Source organism: Sinocyclocheilus rhinocerous, unplaced genomic scaffold (assembly GCF_001515625.1).
Source record: "Sinocyclocheilus rhinocerous isolate Xijiao unplaced genomic scaffold, SAMN03320098_v1.1 scaffold769, whole genome shotgun sequence".
Taxonomy (NCBI): Eukaryota; Metazoa; Chordata; class Actinopteri; order Cypriniformes; family Cyprinidae; genus Sinocyclocheilus; species Sinocyclocheilus rhinocerous.
Genome location: NW_015636562.1, coordinates 1,182,679 through 1,207,726, shown reverse-complemented (window position 1 = coordinate 1,207,726; position 25,048 = coordinate 1,182,679). Strand labels below are relative to the sequence as shown.

The 25,048-nt window shown below is 37.4% G+C and overlaps 1 protein-coding gene across 9 annotated transcripts in view; it reads right to left on the bottom strand.

Annotated features, from left to right (window-relative positions):
- Positions 1-25,048, bottom strand: part of nrxn3b (neurexin 3b) — a 313,614-nt gene that overhangs the window by 50,192 nt on the left and 238,374 nt on the right. For all 9 annotated transcript variants that reach the window (XM_016562578.1, XM_016562579.1, XM_016562584.1 and 6 more), the window contains one exon: positions 15,003-15,184. In XM_016562578.1, the coding sequence (XP_016418064.1) occupies positions 15,003-15,184 (182 nt within the window). The remainder of the gene's footprint in view (positions 1-15,002; positions 15,185-25,048) is intronic.

The following is a 25,048-nucleotide window of genomic DNA, read 5'->3' as shown; positions in this document are numbered from 1 at the left end:
AATGCAGCGGGAGACGTTCAAACTAATATCATGTAATTTATGTCTTTACAGTGATTGGTTGATATCAGAAAGGAGGCTAGCCTCCCTTGCGAGATTTCTTTTCTCAACACTCCTCAGTGCTGAAAGTGAACACTCGATGGTGACTGGCTAATTTTTTTTTACCAACAGAGGCACGAGAGCTCAGCTCTCCCCCGGCCTCCCTCTCCCCTTCTCTATCGTTAGCAGTTGTAATTACATCAGCAGATTCGGCACATTCACGATAGAAAAGCGGCGCTTTCCAACTTCAGTAACATGTTATGGTATTACGACTGTGAAATTATAAACAAAAAATACACATTCTGAGACATGAACTGAAATGAATTGTGAATTTTATTAACATTAAATCGTCCTCCTCCCATTTTCACCTCAGAATAGTTATTTTATGAGCTGCTCACTGAAAGGTTTGTTGGGGAACCAAAAATTACAGTGGTGGCTCGTGGGTTTTAAAATAGAGGAGGCACACTAATTTTATTGGTCTGGGATCCCTGCCGATTATTATTATTATTTTCTTAACCACTTTAAAATGGCTTTTTGGTTGCTTTTAGTCAGAAAACGTAAAGAAAATGACACACATACAGAAAGATAATATAACTTCACTTACCTGGCCTATCACTTGAAGCAAAGATCCATCCCTTCTTAAAAGTCTGTGCTAAAAGAGAGCGGTCTGTTGTGCCATTTAATTAAGCCGACTGCTGTAGCCTATATCCAGTTAGGCGTGTTTTCCTTTTTTTAAAAAATTTGTATATATACTGTTTGAATGACAGCTTGGTAAATCTGTTGGCGATCAAATATTCAATATCGCTACTCATCATAAGTGCTTGGTACATTATCAATGCAGCGGGAGACGTTCAAACTAATATCATGTAATTTATGTCTTTACAGTGATTGGTTGATATCAGAAAGGAGGCTAGCCTCCCTTGCGAGATTTCTTTTCTCAACACTCCTCAGTGCTGAAAGTGAACACTCGATGGTGACTGGCTAATTTTTTTTTACCAACAGAGGCACGAGAGCTCAGCTCTCCCCTGGCCTCCCCTACCCTTCTCTATCATTAGTGGTTGCAATTACATCAGCAGATTCGGCACATTCGCGATAGAAAAGCGGCGCTTTCACTTTATGGTATTACGACTGTGAAATTACAAACAAAAAATACACATTCTGAGACATGAACTGAAATGAACTGTGAATTTTATTAATATTAAATGGTCCTCCTCCCATTTTCACCTCAAAATTTTGGGCAAGCTGTGCCTCCCTTGCCTCCCCCGACGAGCCGCCACTGCATGTATATACAGTATATGGAAATATTCACACCCATATGACCCATGCAATGACCCATAACTCTAACCCTACACATAACTCATAACCTCTGTAGCAGCAAATGCAAATCATGTGATAATTTAAATGAATAACACATACGTGTGCAAACAAATACATGCATGTTTTAAATTTTAATGTATGGACTGTACATAGAAATAGGAACCTCAGATAAAATATGTATGAAAAAAAATTTATACTAGGGCAGCACAGTGGGTAGTGTTGTTGCCTCACAGCAAAAAGGCCCCTGGTTCAAATAACAGTTGTTATGAATAACAGTTATTCAGTTATATCTTTAAACAAGTCAACAGTTTTATTAAATTTCATTAACATTTATTTTATTAACCTGCTATGCAAGATTCTCTGGAAACTGTTGCTTTTCGTGTACTTGCACAGAGTATATTCAAGACCTTACTTAAACTGCATCATTTAACCACCCACTCTAATAACTGTTGCAAGTACAATCTATTTGGTGCTTTGGTGAGAGAGCACAAAAGGCTAAAATATGGGATTTTAAAAGACATTTAAACCTAGAAATGAACAAAAAGGTTTAGAATGAATGAATGAATAAATAAATAAATAAATTATATTAAATAATGTGATGCGCAACAAATAGGACACACCAAATGGTAATAAATTCTAAAACGTAGGTTTACTTTTTAAATTCAACTTTGCACTTAAATTGCTATTATTTATATGATACTAAGCATTTTAATGGAAAAAGGTAGTGTTAGTATGTGTGGTCTTTGTATTTAAATACAAACCACACCAGAAAATACTTCAACTAAATATGCAGGGTTGTTTTTCTCAGAGATAACAACAATTCTACAGTATGTGCCTTTAATATTACCAAGAGTTTCTTGCTATATACAGAAATACTTTATAACTGGTGGTAATTCAGACAATATGGAATCATTTTCCTTTCTAATGCAGTTAAAAATAGGAAAAAGGAGTGATCACACATGCACATTTGTGATATCTTGATCTCACACCTCTATGATAAGAAAAAAAAGTGTGGGGCTTATTCCTACATGGATGATTTGAAAAATGTGTTAATAAAGATGACGAAAACATTGTTTTTCCTCCCTTCTCGACAAATCAATGCTCTGTAGATGATTGTTTCCTTACACCTCAGGAAAATTATTTCTCACATAACACTGAAAGATTTTGCTTTTCAATGAAATGTAACATGTTTTAAATATGTTTTTATGTTTTTACTGAAGAACAAAACAAAAAAACTGATTACAATTTTTTTCTCTATTTTCTGAATCTGGAATTGTTCTAAGATGATACAGACACATGTCACATTTGTCCCTTAGAGACCCAGAAACAACCTCACGAAGCACACACACGCACACACACACACACACACACACACACTACACAGAGCCATAGTTCACTGACAAGCTACGCAAAATCGCGTTCGAAATCGCAGGCGATTCATTGCCGATTATGAACGTGATTTTGTGTAGCTTGTCAGTGAACTACGGCTCTGTGCAGTAAATGCTGCTCCATCTGAAAGCACGTGCTGGAGATTTACTACTAATCACAGGAGCGGCTTTACTGACGAGATGCGCATGAAAATCGCATTCGATTTTTTGCACAGCCCTAACACACGAACACACAGACCTGTTCTGATCAACATTAACCACCTCCAGCTCCTGAAATACCGTCTGTTTGTAGCATCTCAAAGGCAACATCCACAGGGCTTATGTCAGCCTACAGTTAGACAATACACAAAAGCCCCTTCAAGGCAAATATGCAGCCCTACAGAGGCTGAGTGAGCAGAGAATAAAAGCATCTGTGACAGGCAGTTCTTCCACAAGTCTGCGGAGACATGAAGTAGTGAAAGCTCTGAGTGGACTGTGGGCCTTAATGAGTCTCTGGGTTGATGGGTACTCCAGTGAGTTGCGAGAGAGAAGCTCTCAGGCACGTATGTCAGGTATGTGCGAACACATGTGGAGTGACTGACGGCTGCTACTGAGCCCAGAATGCATTGCACAGGGAATTTAGTTGAATGACGCTCTAAGATGTCAAGATTATTTCTTGGCACAACCCTTTACTGTCAAAATCAGTAAGGAGATCTGTGTATGCGAGAACTCCAGGAAAGTACTGTACAGAACGATGGCTGAATAAAAGATGACACAATAGTTGTGTAGCACTTCAGAACTCTGGCCAAGCCATCAAATCATTGTGGCAACATTTTTAACATCGTTAGTAAAGCACTGCACGACATTACTTATTTGCTGTGCTAAATTAAATGCTGCAGTATAGGAATACCTTTTGTCAAGCATAGTTCTGAAGTATCGGCTCAATTCTGCCACAAGGTACCAAAATTACATAATAGCAATGGGCTATATGAACAAATAATTCTGTGTTCTACTTAATACTGCACCTATCATTGAATAATTACTAAGTTCTACAGTGATGCTGGCATGCACATATATTTTTGGTAGATTATATCTACGGTATATTTCAGGACTGACTCCTTACAATAAAATATTAAATCAAGATTAATCATAAACATATATTAACCCACTATGCTTACAGGTGAAGTGAATAATATTGATTATATCGTTACAATGGCACCTGTCAAGAAGTGGGAAAATATTAGACAGCAAGTAAACACTCTGTTCTTGAATTTTATGAGCTCGAAGCAGGAAAAATTGCAAAGTGGAAATGTCTGAATGACTTTGATTAGGACCAAATAGTGATGGCTAGATGACTGTGTCAGAGTATTTCCAAAATGGCAAGTCTTATGGGGTGTTCCCAGTATGCAGTGCTTAGTACCTACCAAAAGTGGTGCAAGAAAAGACTGGGGAACCGGCATCAGGGTCGCACAAGGCTCATTGATGCACATGGAGCACAAGGGCTAGCCTGTCTGGTTCGATCACACAGAAGAGCTACTTAAAAACGTAATACTAGCACTGATAGAAAGGTGTCAGAACACATAGTGCTTCTGCAGTTTGCTACATATGGGGCTGCGTAGATGCACACTGGTCAGAATGCCCTTGATGGGCCTTGTCCACCACCAAATGAGCCTACAATGGGCAAATGAGAGTTTGAACTGGACCATGGAGCAATGAAAGAAGGTTGCCTGGTCTGATGAATCATGTTTTCGTTTAGATCAGGTGGATGGCTGAGTGTGTGCATTGTTTAACTCGGAAAGAGATGGCAGCAGTTTAGCCCCAACCCCAATTAGACACACCTGATCCAACTAATCTGAGTCCTTAGGAGTGCTAAAAACTTCCAGGCATGTGTGTTAGAGTTAATTAACTCTGCAGAACAGTGGTCCTTAAGGAGCTGAGTTTGACACATGTACCCAATGTGAAGAAGGTATAGGCAGGCGGAGGCAGTGTTATGCTTTGGGCAATGTTCTGCTAGGAAACCTTGGGTCCTGACATTCATGTGGATGTTACTTTGACACATACCACCTACCTAAAGACAGTCGCAGACCATACATACACCCCTTCATGGTAATGGTGTTCCCTGATGGCAGTGGCCCTTTTTTAGGTTAATGTACCCTGCTAAATTCAGAAACGGTTTTGAGGAACATGGCAAAGAGTTCAAAGTGTTACAAACTCCCAAAATCTCAATCAGACTGAGCATCTATGGGATGTGCTGGACCAGCAAATCTGATCCATGGAGGCCCTACCTCACAACATGAAGGACTAAAGCCCAAAACACACTGCACGATTTTAGCAATCCTATAAGATCACCGCATGTCACACTGTGCGACATGGATCTAATAAACTTGGCTACGACATGCGTGTAGACTGTACGATGATGACACCTATCGACTCGTATGCTATGACGCACGTTACTATAAAAGAATAAAACGTCATCAGCATGCACTAGTGGTAAACAAAAAGAGCATGATAAATCACACTTTAGCAGTTGTATTTTTATGTGTGCTGAAAAAAGTGGATGCAGCAAAAGAGGAAGGGATAAGAGCTTGACGTATGTTTTATGTTTTAGCACCATGTAGCGTTGATTTCATGTCGCATTTTTATTGGTTGGTCAGTAAACGTGAATCGTCGCAGCTAACACACTGTGCGATCATCATGCTGTATCGTAGGCTATATTTGGTCACAAGGCCATCTTTGAACCTCTCTCACTGTACGACACAGGACCACCGATTAGGAGCCACGATCACAGAAATCGCCACGACTGATTCACGATGACAATCTTTTGTCTGGGACAGCTGAAAATCGTGCAGTGTGTTTAGGGCTTTAAAGGATCTGCTGCTAATGTCTTGGTGCCAGATGCCACAAGACATGTTCAGAGGTCTTGTGGAGTCCAATACATGCTTCAGTATACAGTGAAATCCTTGTTAATGAAACAATGACATAAACGACCACATCCTTCCTTTCAGTGGTCTTTAAAAATAAGCTACACTATGAATGGATGAGAACAAATGAACGGATGATACTAAGAGTCTTCCTGCCAGAACTCATGCATAAGCTTTAATTTCTCCTCTCCCACTGTTTGGTACTAAAGAGTATAACTAGGGATGCTCCGATCCACCTTTTTCGCCTCTGATACCGATTCCGATACCTAGGGTTCTAAACTTATACTCAGCCTCCCACACACACACTGGCGAGTAAAATCTAAGAATTTATTAGCCATTGGCTAATATTAGACATCATTTAGTTGCCCAGAGTGAAGATTTAGTCGCATATGCGAGTGATTTACTCGCAATGTAGAGGGTTGATTCAAGTTTAAGTACATACTATAAAATTAAAATACATTTCTTTTGAATGTATAGCATACTTTTTAATAAGGCAACAACATATGATAGATACGATAATTGGATCGGCCCTCTCTGACCGATACCCGATCCGAGAAAAATGGCACTATCGGAGCCGATACCTGATATGAATATAAGTATAACTGTTCTTTTTTCAAAGACCACTGGCATTAACAATATCTATTAGTCTTCTTCTGTGATTTATGGTTTACTTATTGAAGTATCTGTTGCACACCTCTGTGTGAGGAAAAAAACAACAACCCTGAAATCGTCAAACTATGTTTACCAGTAATTTCCTTCTCACTGGAAAACTTAGAAACCTAACATTGTAAATAGTAATGAGTAAGAACTTTCTCTCAAAGTTCAGATTTGAAAAGTTTCTCTGATGATGTCTAGTAGTGTGATTTAGAAATCCAGTCTCGTTTGATCTCTCAGCTCCATTTGGTTGGAAAGAAAGAAACTTCTTGCTGTTCTAGACAGCAGGTGCATAATTCTAAATGAACGCATTCAGTGGGAGTCGATCTCTCTCCCCGCTGACAATATGGCTTTTTTCCTCTTCTTCTAAAAGATTTATTTTTCCAACATTGAGGTTTATCACATAAACAAGCTCTTTGACACTTGCCTTTTTGATTGTTGAATGTAGTGTTGGGTGTAACAGATCACAGCTAAGTAATTAACTACTGTAATCTAATTACAATTTTGTTTAAAAAGTAGTGTAATTAATTGCATTTTTACATCAAAACATAAAATAATTTATCAGACACTGTTTACAGTAAACATTTTCTGCCCTCTATAGTCTAAAAAAAGCATGCTTCTCTAGCTTCACTAAACGGCAAAATAATGGCTATGTTCTGAACAGCCTATTAGCTATTCTATTAACTATCTCTGCTTTATATATGTACACTGTTTATAGCATGCGAATGTTCTGAATGCAAGGGATACATACAATGGCAATGATACAATGACATAGGCTAATTCATTTGCCAAGATTTGTAATATATAACAGAACACACTGTGCAGATTACTCTATCCCACAATGCCATATGCTCGACATTACTTTCACTTTCCATTATCAATATACTGATTTATTAAAAACGACTAAACTTGTTGGATGGATGAAAGAAAATAAATAAAACGAGCAAAAAAGACACACATAGTACTGAATTTCTTCAAGGTCATATAAATCTTTTTTATTTCTATCGCTGCATACACTATCCTCCTCCATTTTGACTCTTTTGCCCTCCCATACACATACCAACACACCTGCATACACATCTGCAAACAGTCACAGTATACCATCTCACACTGAGCTATGAACAGGAAACAAACAGAGAAAAAAACAAGCTGATTCCCGATAGAAAAGATGTCAAAGACTGTAAATAAGACTTTTGTGTTTCCTTCTTTATCTTAATCCATGAAATATACATCAAGGAGGAAACCTGCGGCCAAAGCCACAGGAAAACAGCCAATTAAATGCCACCGTTTGTCTGTCTTGATCCAACCTTTCTTTCTCTCCTTTCTCACACTCTCCTCTGTTCATTCTGAGCATTTGCATTGATTTCAGCAGCTGTCAGAGCTCTAGCATATGATTGGCAGGCCACATCTCTCCTCACCACTCACACATGATGTTTGGAGTGTCAGATTGTGGGTTCTAAAATTCCCATGACACACTTGCAAAGTGCTTTAGGGTCTCAAGGAGTTGGCAAACGTCTCTTGTTTATGTAAATTCTATAGCTTTTGCTTAGCTTAAGATCAGTATGTTATGAAGCTTCTTGAAATGTTTACAAAAAACACTAAAAAGGCTACAGTAGAAACCTATTAACTGGCTAACAGTAAGTTACCTTACCATATACAGTCAAAAATTGTTAATGGTTTGACATTGCATTATATACAATTTTATAAAAAATAAAATAAATAATGCTTGTTAGAAGTAAAAACAATTTTGGAAGACATTCCCAGAAGTCCCTGTGTGTGACATCATATATATAGTTTTTATGTTTTATGTCATTTAGTTAATGTGTATTGCATTTAGTGTCATGTGTGCATTTTGCATTTAGTGTCATGTGTGTTACCCTAATGGTGTTATGCCTTTGCTCCTGTGCTCCTTCTAGGCCACGTGTGATGAACTCTGATTAATCATGTGGCTTGTTGGCTCATCGTGGCTTGCTGTTATAATATAATAATCTGCATTATTATGATGGTTATCAGTACATTTGAAATTAAACAGATTTTGGTAGTTATAGTAGATTGGTATACTACCATTATATCGCTTAATGAAATATAAAGAAAGTAAACATTGACAAATATGCCATCCTGTAATATCTGAAACACTATTATTTTTATTTTTATTTTTTTGCAGTGAATTTCAGGCAATCACATTTGACAGCTTTACATTTAACAGTATTTATTTTTGTCAGTGTACCATAGTTTCAAATTGTAAATATCAAACATCTTTGATATTTGTGACTCTTGATCAGGTTGCCTATAGCTGAAACTTGGCAGCCACAAACATGCTGCGAAAGTAGAGTACTGAGAAAGAACATCACCCATATTCTTTTTTTTTTATATTGTTTTCCTCTATACAACAGAACGCACGCCAGGAGAGACAGTTGACAATGTTGATTGTTCTCCATGTGCCTTTCTTCTCTAGTCACGTTTGATCTCACGAGTCTCCGTTAGATCTCGTGTCCCTGTGAAATTCTTACAATCATCAAGTGTGTGGTCTTGCAGTCTGGTCGAATCATGTGCGCGTTCAGAGGATTACAAGGCTAAAAATCAGTTGAAACTGTCTTTATGTCTGTGGTCTCCCATGGTTTTAAAATTGGTTAAGATTTAAAAATCGTCTAGTGTGTCCCAGGCCTTAGTATGGTATGCTCTTAAGTGTAACAATCTTCCACTTTTTGGCATTTCTGCTATCAGCGCTGACACAATCTTCCATTTTTGATGACAGTGGTGACTAATACAAAGTTTCTCAGAATCAGTCACAATCATTAACAATCCAAAAGTTTATGTAAAAATGTACCGATTATGATAAAACGAGAGAGGCATTTCACCAAGGGTGTGCAGTCCATATAAGAGTTTAGGACTGGCAAATTAAAGGGATAGTTCACCCAAAAATGAAAATTAGCCCATTATTTACTCACCCTCAAGCCAACCTAGGCGTATATGACTTCCTTCTTTCAGATATATCCAATCGGAGTTATATTAAAAATTGACTTTGATCTTCCAAGCTGTTTAATGGCATGCCAAGAGAGCATTGCAATAGTCCAGCCTGGACAGAACAAGAGCTTGAACAAGGAGTTGTGAAGCATGTTCCGAAAAGAAAGGGCCTGATCTTCTTGATGTTGAATAAAGTAAATTTGCAGGACCAGGCAGTTTTAGCAATGTGGTCTGAGAAAGTCAGCTGATCATCAACCGTAACGTCAAGGTTTCTGGCTGTTTTTTAAGGAGTTATGGTTTAATGACAGAACCTAGTGATGCCATGTAGACAGAGAAGAGAAGTGGTCCAAGAACTGAGCCCTGAGGCACCCCAGTAGTTAGATGTTGCGACTTGGACACCTCACCTCTCCAAGATACCTTGAAGGACCTATCTGAGAGGTAAGACTCAAACCACTGGAGTGCGGTTCCTGAAATGCCCTTTGCCAGTAGGGTTGACAGGAGGATCTGGTGATTAACCGTGTCAAAAGCAGTGGACAGATATAGCAAGATAAGTGTTGAAATTTTGGAATCTGCTCTTGCCAGTCTTAGGGCTTCAACAACTGAGAGCAATGCAGTCTCGGTTGAATATCCACTTCTGAAACCAGACTGGTTGCTGTCAAGGAGGTTGTTATGTGTGAGAAAGGCAGAGACTTGGTTGAACACAGCTCGTCCAGGTGCTTTTGCAATGAAAGGAAAAAGGGAAACCGGTCTGTAGTTCTCTAAAAGATATGGGTAGAGGGTGGGTTTCTTAAGTAGTGGGGTTATACGAGTCTGTCTAAATGCTGAGGGAAAAACACCAGTGTGAAGGGATGTGTTAATGATGTGAGTGAATGCAAGTACAACTGCAGGAGAAATGGCTTAACCTATTAACCCGCACCTGGACGCAGGCGCACTGAACGCTCTTTGTTTGCACGTGTCAATGTTTACGAATAGATTAAATGAAAAGGGACATAATTAATCTTGACAAACTATATATTATTCTAAAGGTCTAAGCCTCAAGCATCGACGACAGATCGCTGTTTTTCAATGGAAAGCTTATAAAGAATGTATTTGCTAAATTTGTGTAAGCAGTACACATCAAAACATGCATAATCAAAACGCAGTACATACCAGATTCATCGTAACAACGAGTCACAAGTCATCCACAGCTGTAAATCCCGGTTTAGTTAGATAGGTAAGGGTCCACTGAACAACATCCCATAGAGCACTTTTAGTACAACGAACCAATAACGTTGTAATATGGATGGTAATTCCTTTGTTTACGTCTCATTTTAGACTAGACATAGTCTCAGAAAAATGGTTGCAGGAATCTAATTTTTCATGGTATCTTCTTCAGATTTGAAATAGAAACTCATGAGACATGTGACTTTCTTTCAACCCATTACTTTTCTGGATTGCTCCAGGACTGATTTCATGTATTTTTTTAATGAAAAAAATAAATAAAAAAAATTCAGTGTGGTACAATTTATTTTCAAGGCACTTCAGTATTTATAACTTTTTTATCTTTTTGAGCATTATCAACTCTGGATGATGGATAGTAAAGCCCAAAGGGTCTTCTTTCCAAAGACACCAAAATTGTGTGTGTAGCACACTGAAGTCAGGAACTGTTACTATTTTAAGTTAGGTAGGTCATTTTCAGCTGTGAGTCCCAAAATGGGGGGTGCAGGTTAACAGGTTAAAGGAGATGAGATGGAATAGGATCAAGCGGACACATAGTAGGATGATTAGAAAGGATGAGTTTGGAGACTTCTGCCTCAGAGAGTGAAGATTTGTTTGGCAACATGCTTGAGCAAACTAATCAAAAGTTTACATTTCTGAGGATTTTTATTGCTGTTTGTTTTCCTCATGCTTGACAAATCTTGCATATGTGATATGTATGTGTGTGTGTGTGTAAGAATGTAGGAAGGGACGGCCACATAATGACTATTCCTGGCAACACTCCTACTCTAAATTGACACAATGATGATAATAATAATAATTATAATAATAATAACAACATTATTAAATCAACAACATTATCAAATCCATTTATTCTCTTCACCCACTTAAGGCATGAAACAGAGAGATGGAGCTTCTTCCCAAACTCCCGGAAAAGCAATTTTTCACTGCAGAAATCATCAAATACTGAAATACACAGGCAGGTGAGAGTGAGAGAGAATAACGCCTTTTTCAAGGTGATACATTTAGATGGAGCACCCTGTTTGTCTGACATGATGTCTTCAGCTACTCTCTGTGCAGTATCTTTCACTAAATAACTTCTGTGGCTTTAATAGGAAACTCCGAATTAAAGTGGAAAAGATCAGACAGAGTTAAAAGGGTTGATTGTGACTCTGAGATGTTAAAAGCTCAGTATTCCTCAGTGCATATATGCTGATTACTCATGCTTTAGAGTTCTCTGTGTCCATGGTGTCTCCCTGGTAACAGGGCTGTGATTATTGTCCATTAATCTGTCCAGCAATATATTCACTATTATTTGGAACCAAGAGGTGAGGGTTTGGCAGGTGAGCATGGGCAGTTGGCCCCTGCTGGTAGATGCTGAATAATATTCAAAGAATGTTACATAGCATAAAGGCTTTACCTTTCAGTTGAGAGACAATGTTTTGATGATTTATAAACCCTGCCACCACATTCTGTCTATTTTTGTTTGGCCAAATTTTATTGTGCCATGTTGGGAGTACCACACAGTAACAGCAGCTAGTGTGGTGTCAAACCCACTCTATTCTAAAATAAATCATCAGAATGAAATCAGACATGTGATAATATTCCTATTTACAGAAACTGTTAAATTGACTTGGAATTTAAACTCTTTCAATGCCTCATTAGTCCAGTAATGGAACAACTCATTAAGACTTGATTTTCCTGTGGGATTTGGCAATGAAAAATGAAGGAATGTGAGTAAATTAAAATTCTCACTCTCACAATAACCAACACCACCCTTGCTTTGTTTAGTAAGAATATTGATTGAGTAATTACTCAGAAATACATGGGAAACACAAATTATGGGTAAAATGCATGAAACCAAAAATAAGATCAGTATTTCAAAAATCACATACACGCTGCAGCTAAATACTGCTGTCATTCTTCTTCTGTCTTATTTCTGTACACACAGAGTTAAGTTATTTATCATATTTTCAAAATGAATTCCCTCGGTCCCTGAAAAATCAGGTTAGGACAACCAACATTCACATTAAATCTGTAAGTGCAAATTTTGATACCATCTGTCTCGCTTCACTGTGGTTGTTCCCACCAGCCCTGCAGTCTCGGGGCAACCCACACATTTTGATCAACAGTGTGCATGCTGTTTACAAGCAGCAGCTAACAGAGCATAAACAAAACTCATGGTGTTTTACTATATTACTAATTGCTGGATGATTATGCATATCTGGTTGTTAATGTTAGTTTGGTGTCAAATAAACACTATGCGCATCCACATCTTTTGTTAATGTTAAAATGTTAAAATGTTAAAGCTGCAAGACACCAAAGTGTTTTAGTGATTGTAAAAAAAAAAAAAAGAGAGAGAGAGAGATTTGCCAATAGGGTAATAAAACTTAATTCAAAATATATTCTCTGAAAACAAGTCTTAATGTCTTGGACAATTTAGCTCCTAAAGCACATTTATCTTGTTCTAAAATGTTTCGATATGAAACACTGAAAAATAGTACAAAAATACTGATTAATAAAAACGACTTCTTAATTCCATACACACAGAATGATATCTCAGGGGATTCAGTCCCGCAAACAAATGCAGATTCAACTCCCTAAAGTTGGCAGTTTGTTCTTGGCTAAAGTACAAAAAGACAAAAAAATCTTCTTTGGATCATCACCATGACTTCCTGTGATGTTCAAGACGTGAATTCAACAGGTGAAAGGTTAAACTTAATGCTCCAATGATCATTTGACTGAGATAGTGAAGAATGTGGTGTTTGGTTAGAGGAACTAGCTGACAAAGAGATATCACTGTGCTGATTCCCATGATGTCCCACTTCTTCTCAATCTAAAGCCAGTGAGTTAATTTGCACTGAAACCTCACAGTGGGATGTTGTTAATCTTTAGAGTGTGTTTGTGTGTAGAGTCTCTGCACATAGGTTCATAGTGCTGGTCCAATCAGAATCCCTTCTGACTGATCTGATGGGATATTGAGTGTTGTGTTTCCTGCTGTGTGTTGTTGAGTGGGATTTGATGATGTTATTATGCAGCTCTTCGTCATTTGGGTTGGAAAACAGTATGAGCTACGATAACTTGATTATAATTTCTACTTGGATGAACTTAGAATTGATCTCAAGACTCAAAACACCATACACTTCACAAACAAGCAGGTGTAGAGTTTCTGGGGGGATCGGATCTAAAAAAGGGCTGTAGATCTGTTCAGACAGAGAGTAAACAACAATGCTAAATGCAAGTGTTGGAAAAGCTACTTTGAAACTTTAGTTATATTATAGTAATTAGCTACTTTCCAAGTTAAAGTATAATGTGTTTAAGAAAAACAATTAATAATAAATCACTACTGAATGAAATAATTTATGTTTATAATTTATGCGAGTATTTATCTGGTACAAAATCAATAAGGATTACAGGGTTATTCAATAGCATTTTAATAGATACATTTTTCACTTAAACTAATACAGCTAGAAAAATGCTAAATTTGAACTGAATTGAAAACATAGTGATGAATAAGAAATATTTAGCTACAAAAATATATAAATACTGCACAAGAACTGTGAATCAATCATTTTTGAACAGACAAATGGTTACTCTATTAAAAATATGGAGTTAAATTAGTAGCTTCTCTACTTTATTTTAGATCCCTTTTAATTAGTTTAATTAACTGCAAAAATGAAAATGCATTACCATATAAACAAGCATTTATGATAGTAAAATAAATTGGCGTAGCAACATTTAGAATGTCAATCATAAATTCATAAATGTAAAAGTACTTTCATAAAAGTAAAAAACATATTAACCTATAGTACATCTGGTTTATGCTTTAGTACGGTGTTGGGGTGCCACTTGACGTCCAGATCTCAAACAATCTCTTACTAATTCAACAGAAGCGTTTCAATTCGAACACACACCATGAGGGCCTTCCATTCACAGGGGGTCAATACAATACATCTCTCATCTTAGTGAGTTACATTTTCTCTCACATCCTCTTAAAACTGAGATGCCTTGGTTGCTGTTCCATGGAACAGATGGTCTGCGAGTACATTATCTCTCCACAGAGACGTTAAGGAGAAAAAGACTTTCAATCTGTTTCACCATTTTCTTGCATCAGCAGAATCCCCTACAAAAACTTCTGTGGATTCCAGAAATATTACATTACTGCTTGACTTTGCTGTCTTTGAGGTCACAGGGTACACCAAAAGCACCTTTGAAAATCGTATTATAATAAATGTATCTAATTATAATTTACCTCAACAGTGAACAAGACACCAGGCAGCATTCATATATTTTTGGTCTATAAATTTAACTCCAGCATTTCAATGTGCTGTCAGAGAGGCTATTATGATGTGTGATCCTGGGTCTCTCTTGCATGTTTGCCACAGTTTATGTAGCGATCAAATTATGATATAATGAGGCACTGCAATATATTTGTGATGTATGTTTCACTGTGTAATGCAGTAGTCGTGATTGTCAGCTCTATTGTATAATGGCCACTCTGCCAGCTGTCAAAACTGTAAAACATTATGGAAGACTGGACACTCACGATATGGAGCATGATGTAGTCTCCTAGTCTGGGGGCGCTGTCAATGCGGACCAGAATCCCATCCTTGATGGTGCTGCTGAAGCCCACCGCCAGTCTATCGGTTCTAGTGCTGGGCCTCTCGTTATTGGGCCATGTGTATGTGATAAGTCCTCCTCCCTTTCCAAAGATGTATGTAGCTCCAGCTGCAGGGAGAAATAGAGAAAGAATAGTGTAAACAGATTTTAATCTTGCATTGTAAATGAACAAACAGACAGCAAAAAGCTTATGAAAAGATTGCAATAATGCAGTTACAGGCATCAATTGCCAAATGTCTCGGAAGGTATTAATTTAAATATAATCAGTTTGTCCTCAGAAAATGTAAACAGGTGGGGCATAAAATTAGATGTGTCAAAATATCAGATCTGTGCATTACATATTGCACTTTAACAGGCATTTTTGGTTGATGTTGTTAATATTAACAAGAAAAAGAAAACCACTGCTCCTGACTGGAGAGTTTTAGTAGCTTTACTACAAATGAACACGAAGACAAAGTAAGACCTAAAGAAAAACAGTACAGCTAATTGATACAGCTCTTCAGCTTTTCAGTTCTCTGTTGTATGTTTGGCCTATTGGTTTTATTTGTCCTGTTGCTTGTAATTTGCTTGTGTCTTCAACAGAACATTAGATATTCTTGCTGTGGCATGAGATTGCACTGTTGTAGAGTGACAAAACAATAATAATAATAATAAATAAACAAACTAGATCTCTGTTAAACCCTAGTAGTGTTTACGTATTCAAGGAAATTAATACGTAAAACACATATGGCTAAATCCTCAGCTTCACAGATCACATGGTGTATTTAAGACCCTTTTAGTATATGTTTCAAATGGTACCCTGGTTACCCTAGGATCAGGCTCTTGTTTTATCATTGTGATTCATGCAGAATAAATTAGAAGTTTGTCTGAGATCACTGTGAAACCTCCAATAGGGTGCTAAACAAGCACATATCTTTTTATGCTAGCTTTAGTGACCTCATTTTCTTGGCGACTCTTAGACCTTGGCTGGAGTGTCCAGCCCTTGAGCTGAGCTGTGGGATCAACACTTGGCCCTCAAGCCTCTTAAACGGGGCTCTATCCAGGGAAAAGCTTGAAGTCGCCAAAAAAAAAAAGACTCAAAATCCTCATACATTATACATGAAGCTGCAACTAGAGAACAAAAGCAGGCAGAGAAATAAAATCAAACAACCTTTTCCAAGCGCAACTTTACAAACACAAAAGGGCAAACGAAATAAGCTGGACGTTGGCTCTTTGAATCATAGTAATTACCGCTCTTAAATCAGAACCATTTACTAATGTCTGGACAAACATGTAATCAATTATTCCCAGGTCTCTGAGATCTAGAACTGTTAAAAAAAATCTGAATCTTTTGGAATCTATTCCAGGGATCATAATTTAGACATAATTATAACTGTGTTCAACATAACGGACAGCAACATAAGCAGCTGCCATTTAGAGTAGAATCCTAATGGTCACAGAACCTCATAAGTAATCAATCTGGAAAGTTCTACATAAAATCTGTAGAAAAATCTATAATGTCCTGTCAGAAAATTAGCAGTACATTTTCTGTTAAAATTACAGGCAATTCCTTCAACACTAAAACACAACACAATGCAATGCGTATTTCAAAATAATGTAAAACACCGGTAAAAACACAATACATTGCATTTTATGTATTCACTTTATATTAAGAGTAACAGACATATTTTATTTTTAGGGACTTTTCTTAGAGTGAATTTCACACAATCACTCAATTTATTTTATTTTTATATGATATGATATGATATGATTTGATTTGATTTGATTTTTAATTTATTTTTATACACTCTACTAAGCATAATTGTAGATGAGACATACATTTTGGGTAAAATAGTTATTTTAAAATATGTTTACAGTTTTGTCTGTATTGTTTTATTTTCCAAATTTCTTCATACAAGCGATTCTGGCTTAAAATATAGACAAATAAGATTATTCAAATCTTCAAATCTTGTTTCCATGAAATAATTTCATAAATCTTATATTAGAAAACCACTGCTCTTGCTCTCACATGTTGTTTAGGCGAGTTCTCTTTTATGCCTTCTTGAGCAAATGCACACAAATTTGTCTTAAGTAAAGAGTTAAGAAAATATGTGACAGCAGCCTCTTTTGCCTTCTGTTTCCTATGTTAATAATGTTAATCAAACAACAAATGAAAAATAGAGAATCACTCACTGCTCTTAACTAAATAACCCATGTGGCATTAATAGGTGTCTGCATATTTTTAATGTAGCACTGTAAAGTATTGCTTATTTAATTTGTATCTTTGTTCTATTGTTTTTATTTGATATTGCTTGTAATTTGTAGGCAGATCACCAGGTTTTGGAACAAAGCAAATGAGATCAAAGAAGCAATTGAGGAATGAACATGTTTGTGAAAATTTTTGGGCACTGTACAGAAGGAACAAGTCCACAGGTGCACTGGCAGCTTATTGCCATCGTTGCCGTTTTCTCCACCATTCGTTTGTTATTAAGACTGTGACATCTCATTTGCACATCTGGGCTTGAGGGCCCAGCTGGTTGATATTCCTTAAGGGGAAGAGACATCATGCCAAGCGGATGGGGTTTAGGTCCCAGGAGACAGAGAGACATATGGGAGTGAGATGAAAGAGAATGCATCGCATACATATAAGACCCGTGCTGGGTCAACCTAACTTGTCCCGAACTAATATGTCTATGCTAGGTCAACACTCTGTTTTATTAGATAAATTACACACTTGAGGCACAGAATAAAATCCAGACCCTCGAGAAACAAAACCACAGGATCTCACTCAGAATTCTTCAGTGTCTCCAAATGTAGTTCTCGTGAGGATGGACACGGATCTAAGCTCAGTCTTCAGGGAGTTGTCCTCATATACCATGCCTTCTCAGTGCTGTGGGATGCCATGAAATACTGCATCCCCACTGCACCCCAGGGAGCCAGTTATCCCACTCAGTGGATTTGCTAAGTAACAAGAGACACCATTCAGTCCTTACAACACTACGTTTCTAATGGACCCTGCACGGGTAGGCTTAGCAAATGCCTGACACACACAAAAAAAGCTATTTACCAAATTTAATCGCATCAGGGCTTTAAGCGATTGCACACGTCCATTTAAATGCTGCCGAATTGGCAGGTAGACTGAGAGTTACTTGCATTGTTGATAGAGTGAGGGAGTGTTTTGCATTTAGGCATTGGTGTTAAGAAAAAGGGCTAAAAGTAGTGAGATTGTAATTATGCCACAAATGGACTGTTTCTAATGAATACTGAAAGCTTTTGAAAGTCTGGTGTTTTATGTATGAATTCATTATGGGCATATTGCATCTTCTGGAGCAATACATACCACAGTTTGTGTCTTCTTAATGGAATTTCAGGCTGGTAAAAACTTCATTAAAAAACGTCATTACAGAAATGTGCTGATAAAGGGTAATGCGTGGCATTCATTTTCAATTCAATATACTAACACAAATTAGTGTGTACACAAGGTGTGTGTGTGTGTGTTCTTACAATGTGTTTGTTTGACGCATAGAGGTAACTATGAACATCATGAACTCACTGGACTAAACATTGCTTTCACTGGGTACTGCAAGTACACTTTTTAACATTTTACACCATTCAGTTAAGACGCCTTTCGTTACAGTCTTAAGCCAAATAAGATCTGCTATAATTTTTGCTGTCTGGTACAAAATTTGTAGATTGTCATGTACTTATTTTACTGTAAAACAGCTATTCTTGTAATGGTTAAAATTGCAATTGACAAAACAAGCCCAGTCCCAAACGACACACTTGACATGGTCTTGTGGCCTTCACGAGTGCTCTTTGTGGCTGCTATGCACCCCTGAAACACCATTATACCTAGCCTGCACTGGTGCAGACTATATAGTGGACTATTACCCAACAGTCCATGTGTTGTAGACTCGGAGGAGGACCACAGGAGCTAAAAATGCCATTTGGGACAAGGCTTTAATTAATGCACACACTACAACCAACCTACCTGCAGGCACCAGTCGGCAGAGAAACTACTGGCAAATGTAGGCTCCCCTTTTATTTGAGCTGGATGTCAGAACATGACATAAACTGTTGACATAAAATGGCCAGTCAACACTCTCAATCATGACCAAAAATGACAAAACTGTTGGTGTCCACAATCTGCCTGAATTTTACTCAAAATGTCACTGTGGTCATATTGTACAATATGACTAAAAATAATTTTATAAGTTGGCAAAAATCACACTGTACACCTGACTTTAGCCCCCTGAGCATGCATTTGGAATCCTGAGCATCTCCATTCACCTATAATTTTGTCAGGTTGGGTTCTGACCTCTTTCTGAATATAAGTGTGGTTCTGCACAATACCACCAAGGTTAAGAGGGTGGATGTGTAACAAAGCAAGACAAACATGTCTCGCTTCAAGAAGAAAATGCGCTTCTGCTAGTGTAGTTGTTCGCTCATATACCTGCAACGACCAAATAGCAATTTAACAGTTGAAGAACTGAATCTCTGTGAATGCATGACCTTGAGGCAGTCCCTTTCATTATGAAAGCATACATGTAAATAACACATGGAAACACATATCCATTAGCACATACACTGGTTACATGTTCAAATTCTGCACTACTTGCCCAAAGAACCAGAGTAAGAGCATACACCTGTAAACACACACACACACACTCACACTGGTTTCCATTTTTTGTGGGGACTCTCCATAGGCGTAATGGTTTTTATACTGTACAGACCGTATATTCTATTGCCCTTTACCAACCCTACCCCTAAACCTACCCCTCACAGGAAACTTTGTGCTATTTCAGATTTTCAATACACTCCATTCTGTGTGATTTATAAGCTTGTTTCCTCGTGGGGACCAAAAAAATGTCCCCACAAGGTCAAAATTTACTGGTATTGCTATACTTGTGGGGACATTTGGTCCCCATAACGTGATAAATACCAGGTACACACACACACACACACACACACACACACACACCTACATGCACAATTGGTGCTAGCTGTGATTTTAAATTCTAAAGTGGTATCTCATGGGCTTTCAACCAAGCAATATGTTGGAAGTGCAGAAAATATGTTCCATGTGGTTCAACATAGAACCACGAAGTACAAGAAAAACACAGGAGTACAAGAACAACAGGGCAAATGCACTCCCTCTCCAAAGCATGGATGTATTTCCTCCTTGTCCAGCATCGAGATCCAGACAATGGCTGCCCCGCTCCGCAGGCTCTGGGCACAAATGCTTCAAACTGGAGCCAAGGTGTTGCTGGAGAGTGGCTCATAAGAGGAGTTTTCCAATTAAATATGTTTAGGTCTTTCAGAGACTGACCTATTTGTAATCACTCTTTGTAATCTTGTAATCACAGTTCTTACAACTGTGTGGCCAACAGCTAAGCCATAATTGAAATCAGACAGAGAGAACACAGTGGTACAAGTGAAGTGCAAAATGTGAAAAATTAGGTGGTTTCCAGATAAAAGTTTGTCAAAACATATTTTACCTTACTCTATCAACAGAACAAAAAGAAGAGAGTAATATTTTATATATTGTAAGGGAAAATATTAGCCCAAAGGTAATTTTAATCAATTATATGTATTGGGATCAATTAACTAATTTAGGGAATTCTTCACTGAATTCAGTATTTGAAATTCAGCAGATCAACAGCCTAATTGAACAATCTGTTTGATTTTAACACACCTTTGCCACAGCCTGGCGGAAACTCCATTAAGGATTGGTTCTAGGCCAGCATCATCTTCACATCAGAAATCGTAATTGTATACTTTCTGTTTATAGACTGTGGTCTTTAAACTGTGAGGATGTCAGACAATCAGAAGACAGACATTGGGTGGGAAAATGTACTCTTTGTCTTATAGCATGGTGAGCTTCATATGAAATTTGATTAGTTGTTAATGAAAAAACTCTTGAGAACTAATACAATCCAGATTAACCAAATAAAATACACAACCTTCAAGAAATTAATATCTATAAGATTAATTAATGACCACAAACTGGTCACTCGTAGAATCACGCTATAGCCATTTTCTGATTTTTCATATTGCCTTAAAATGCTGCCTGAACAGAGCAGTCTGAAACATTTTCTCTTGCAATAATGTATGTGTGTGTGTGTAAAAGCATGATTTGCATGTGAGTATTTCTTAGAAACTAATGGACAAATGCATGCTGAGCAAATCATGAATTTGTGTTAATGACAAAGCAGGAAAAAAAAAGGATGCTGGTCACTGCCTATTTTTCATCAGCTAATTTCTTTTCATTGTTTGCGTTCTCTGGACACTGGAGGATATATATATATATATATATATATATATATATTTGACTGAACATTTGAATAACAGTGCAGTACTCTTGAGCTTTATTTCATTAATTTTCATTTTGATTAATCATTTGTATAACATGGGGTGATAAAACGATTGAGGAAATTTAATGTGATGTGACAAATGACATTTGGAGTCTCCTGACTGTGTGCAATCTCTCTTGGGAATGTGTCTCTGTAAGCAGGACTGGTGCATGCTCAGGGGTGCACATGCGCATGCACAACCAAATAAAAATAAACAAATGCGCTCTGTAAATAAGTTCAGACCACTCATTTGCATATGAAATGTCTGACAGCTGTTAATCACCGTTTTAGTTCGACTAAATGTAATATTGTATAGATTTTAATTCGAACTGAAAGCATAAATCTAGGCTAGGTGCTGACATTTCATTCACTGATGCGCTTCACTCGGCAGCAGCAAAAGCGGCAGTACACAGACTTACTTGCTGGCAACTGGCCAAAATAAAAGCTTGCTGATTTTAGGTTTGAAAATTTTGAAAATGCATATAAAAATGTAATAAAAAAAAGAAAAAGAAAATGTAAATATTAGTATTGTATTTTCAAGTGTACTATAAAATAGTTGTATTTATATTTTTACTCTTTTATTTTAAAATATAATAGTATTTTCACACTTTATTTATTTTGTTTATTATATAATTAAAAAAATAAACTAAATAAAGCACAATAATACTAATATTACTATTAATGTTATTTTATTTTTTGATAGTCATATTTAATGAGTCACACTGTGCAGTGTGAGCACCAAACCAAATCTCCAGGTGTTCATATGAGAACCAGGCTGAAAAACTTTTGTGCACCCTGTGCATGCTGGTCGTTTGCAGGGACAGCATAAAGAAGAGGAGACAAGACAGTTGTAAGAACTGAATGAGAGAAATCATGGAAAGGAAAGGAGGTACTACTTTTCAGTGAAACTTTCTCATTGATAAAGACCTCATCAGGGGATGCCTATAAATTCCAGCCAATTAAATGAAGTGTTGATTAAGCAGACTGAAAAAAGGTGCCTGTCTACTTCATGCACTTTTACAGATAGTGAGGGGAAATTTAACACAATATATATGTATGTACAATAATATATGTACTGTACGTAGAGCAACATATATATGGTATGTGATATTTACTATGATCCATTATTAATTATATGAATAATTATTTAGTATCATTTATTCAATACCACAATGTGGTGCTGCCAAATTTATCACTGATAAAATTCCATTTCTGTTAATATTTTGCCACAGAAAACTGCAGACAGTAGGGCAGCTTACTAGGTTTTGGAACAGAGCCATTGACAGTTAGCCCCCCACTAGTTCAATCAAAGGAGAGAGAACCTCAGAGCATTTCAAGGACAGCTTGATTTGCTATCAGCCCAACAGAAAGAGGATGTTGTGTGTGTTTGTGAGTGTGTGAACAAGAGAGTCAGATCTCTATGAAGGCTGCCTACTTGTCTGCACCAAATCTGCAGCAGCATGAAGGTTTGCTCAAAGACTTCTTTAGAGTTAGACATGCCAAAGTGCACCCCAATCCCCTCTCTCTCTCTCTCTCTTTCTCTCTCTCTCACACAGACACACACACACACACACACACAAATACAAATATACACTATCTCACTCCACCTCTACCACAGCTCTGACACACTCTTTGTTGTTGGTGAACAGATGGATGAAGAGATGCTACTGCCTCTTTTTATTTCAGTTTTCAGTTACCATCCTCTTAGGGGTCCATGTGATTGTGGAGTTGTTTTGGAAAAAAAAAAAAAAAATTGCACAGCTACAAGTGTGATATTACATTTATACAACAGATCAAAGGCACAAGTGTGTAAATAACAATGGGGTGTCTCTTGTGTGTGGAACGATTTCCTTCTGCCACAGGTTCAATTCTCAAGTTGACAGTTTAGCAGATGAGCCAAAGCCTTCGTTACTAATTAGAAAATGTCACCTTAAAACTAGTAATGCAGGAACGCTGAGTTGCTTCATCAAAGTTAAAAAACTTGTTGTATTATGTAGAATTTCATGAGCGAGAGATCTACTGAGGGAGTGTGATTACCTGCATCTAATACATCATTAATTTTTCAATCTCATATTCATAATAAAAAGTTAGTTTGAATGTCCACTGAGGAAAGCGATATCTTTGTCGCAGTATCCTTTTAGAGGTTATGGGAATTTACCATGACAATGCTGGTTAATGCATTTGTCGGTTGGGTCTTCCAAGGTGTTGTTTAAAGTAAAAATACTAGGCCCCATTTATAAAGCGTGCGTACGCTCAGATTTGATCTTAGAGTGTGTGTACACTTAAATCCATGCCAACGCTCATATTTGTAAAAACTGCCTTTGACGTGGAAAAGTGCTTAGCGTCACGTCAGGGTCTGAGCAGATGTACGCACTTTTTCTTGTTCGAGTACTGCAGGTTTTTGATAATGTAAGTTGCTCTTGCAGCTCACTGTTCTAAATTAAAGAATTTGGATGATGACTGGTGATCTTTCATATGTTAATGCATTAATTAGGAGTCATTTACAAGGCAGAGAGCTGAAACCATTCAGTTGCTCACAAGTTCAAGATAATTTGCGATTCATAGATTTCACATCTGAAAGAGGCGTACGTGCATTTTCTGTGCCAATATCTTTGTTTATAACCTTGTTTCGGTCCATTTTAATATAAAAGGCTTTTGCTACTCATTTTGCCCTCAGCCAAAACTATTTACAAATAATAGATAAATGAGAGCAAAAATATACAGTAGTCAACATTTGAAGTGGATCAAAAAAAGTTCATCAAAGTTGTCCTAAGACATGAACGCATTTTGGTTTAAGGTTTTAGGACAACTTTGATGAAAGGTTTTGATCCACTTCAAATTTTGACTAGTATATACTCAGTATACTAGTATATAAAACAAATTATATCTCATGTTTAACCACTATAGAGACATCAGAGACAGTGGTATATTCCAGAAGAACTTTAAAAAAGAAGTTTAAAAAACTACATTCAAGACTAAAAAAATCTTAAAACTACATTCTGTGACACAACAACAATAGCATTTGTAAAATTATAGTTGGTTTTGTTTCTCCGCCATGACGCTAACTGTGACAAAATCTGTAAGCGGAGTGATATAAACGGTGAAACGGTTCCCATGGCAATACTGCTAGAATATCACATGGCTGGAAAGACCTTTCAGCCAATCAGATTCAAGATATACTGTATAAGCAACAGGGAATCTATTATTTTCACTGAAAAATGCTGATTTCTGGTGACACAAATAGCCTTAGGCAATGCCCTCGTCAACTTAATGCAAATGCAGTGGCAGGCAGTGGGAGAGCAGACAAAGATCTACAACTGGATACTGTGGCTAGGGAGCATACAGAGCCGATCCTCCCTATACGCAAAATACGCAAGCTGCGTAGGGCCCCCGAAACACCAGGGGGCTCCCTTGCTCTCAAAGATGATTTAATTTTAGTTTCGTTTTTGAATTTGGCCAGCGGTTATGAAAACATGAATGATCATTTCTTTTAATGCGGTGCGCTGTCGTCCTTTCTACGTAAAAATCAGTCAAATCATGTAACGTCAAAGTCATACAGTCTCTTGCTCGAGACAAAAAAAAAAAGAGTGGAAAGCATACCGAGCTGCGGAAGAGACACTGTTTCTCAAGTGCTTTCCGC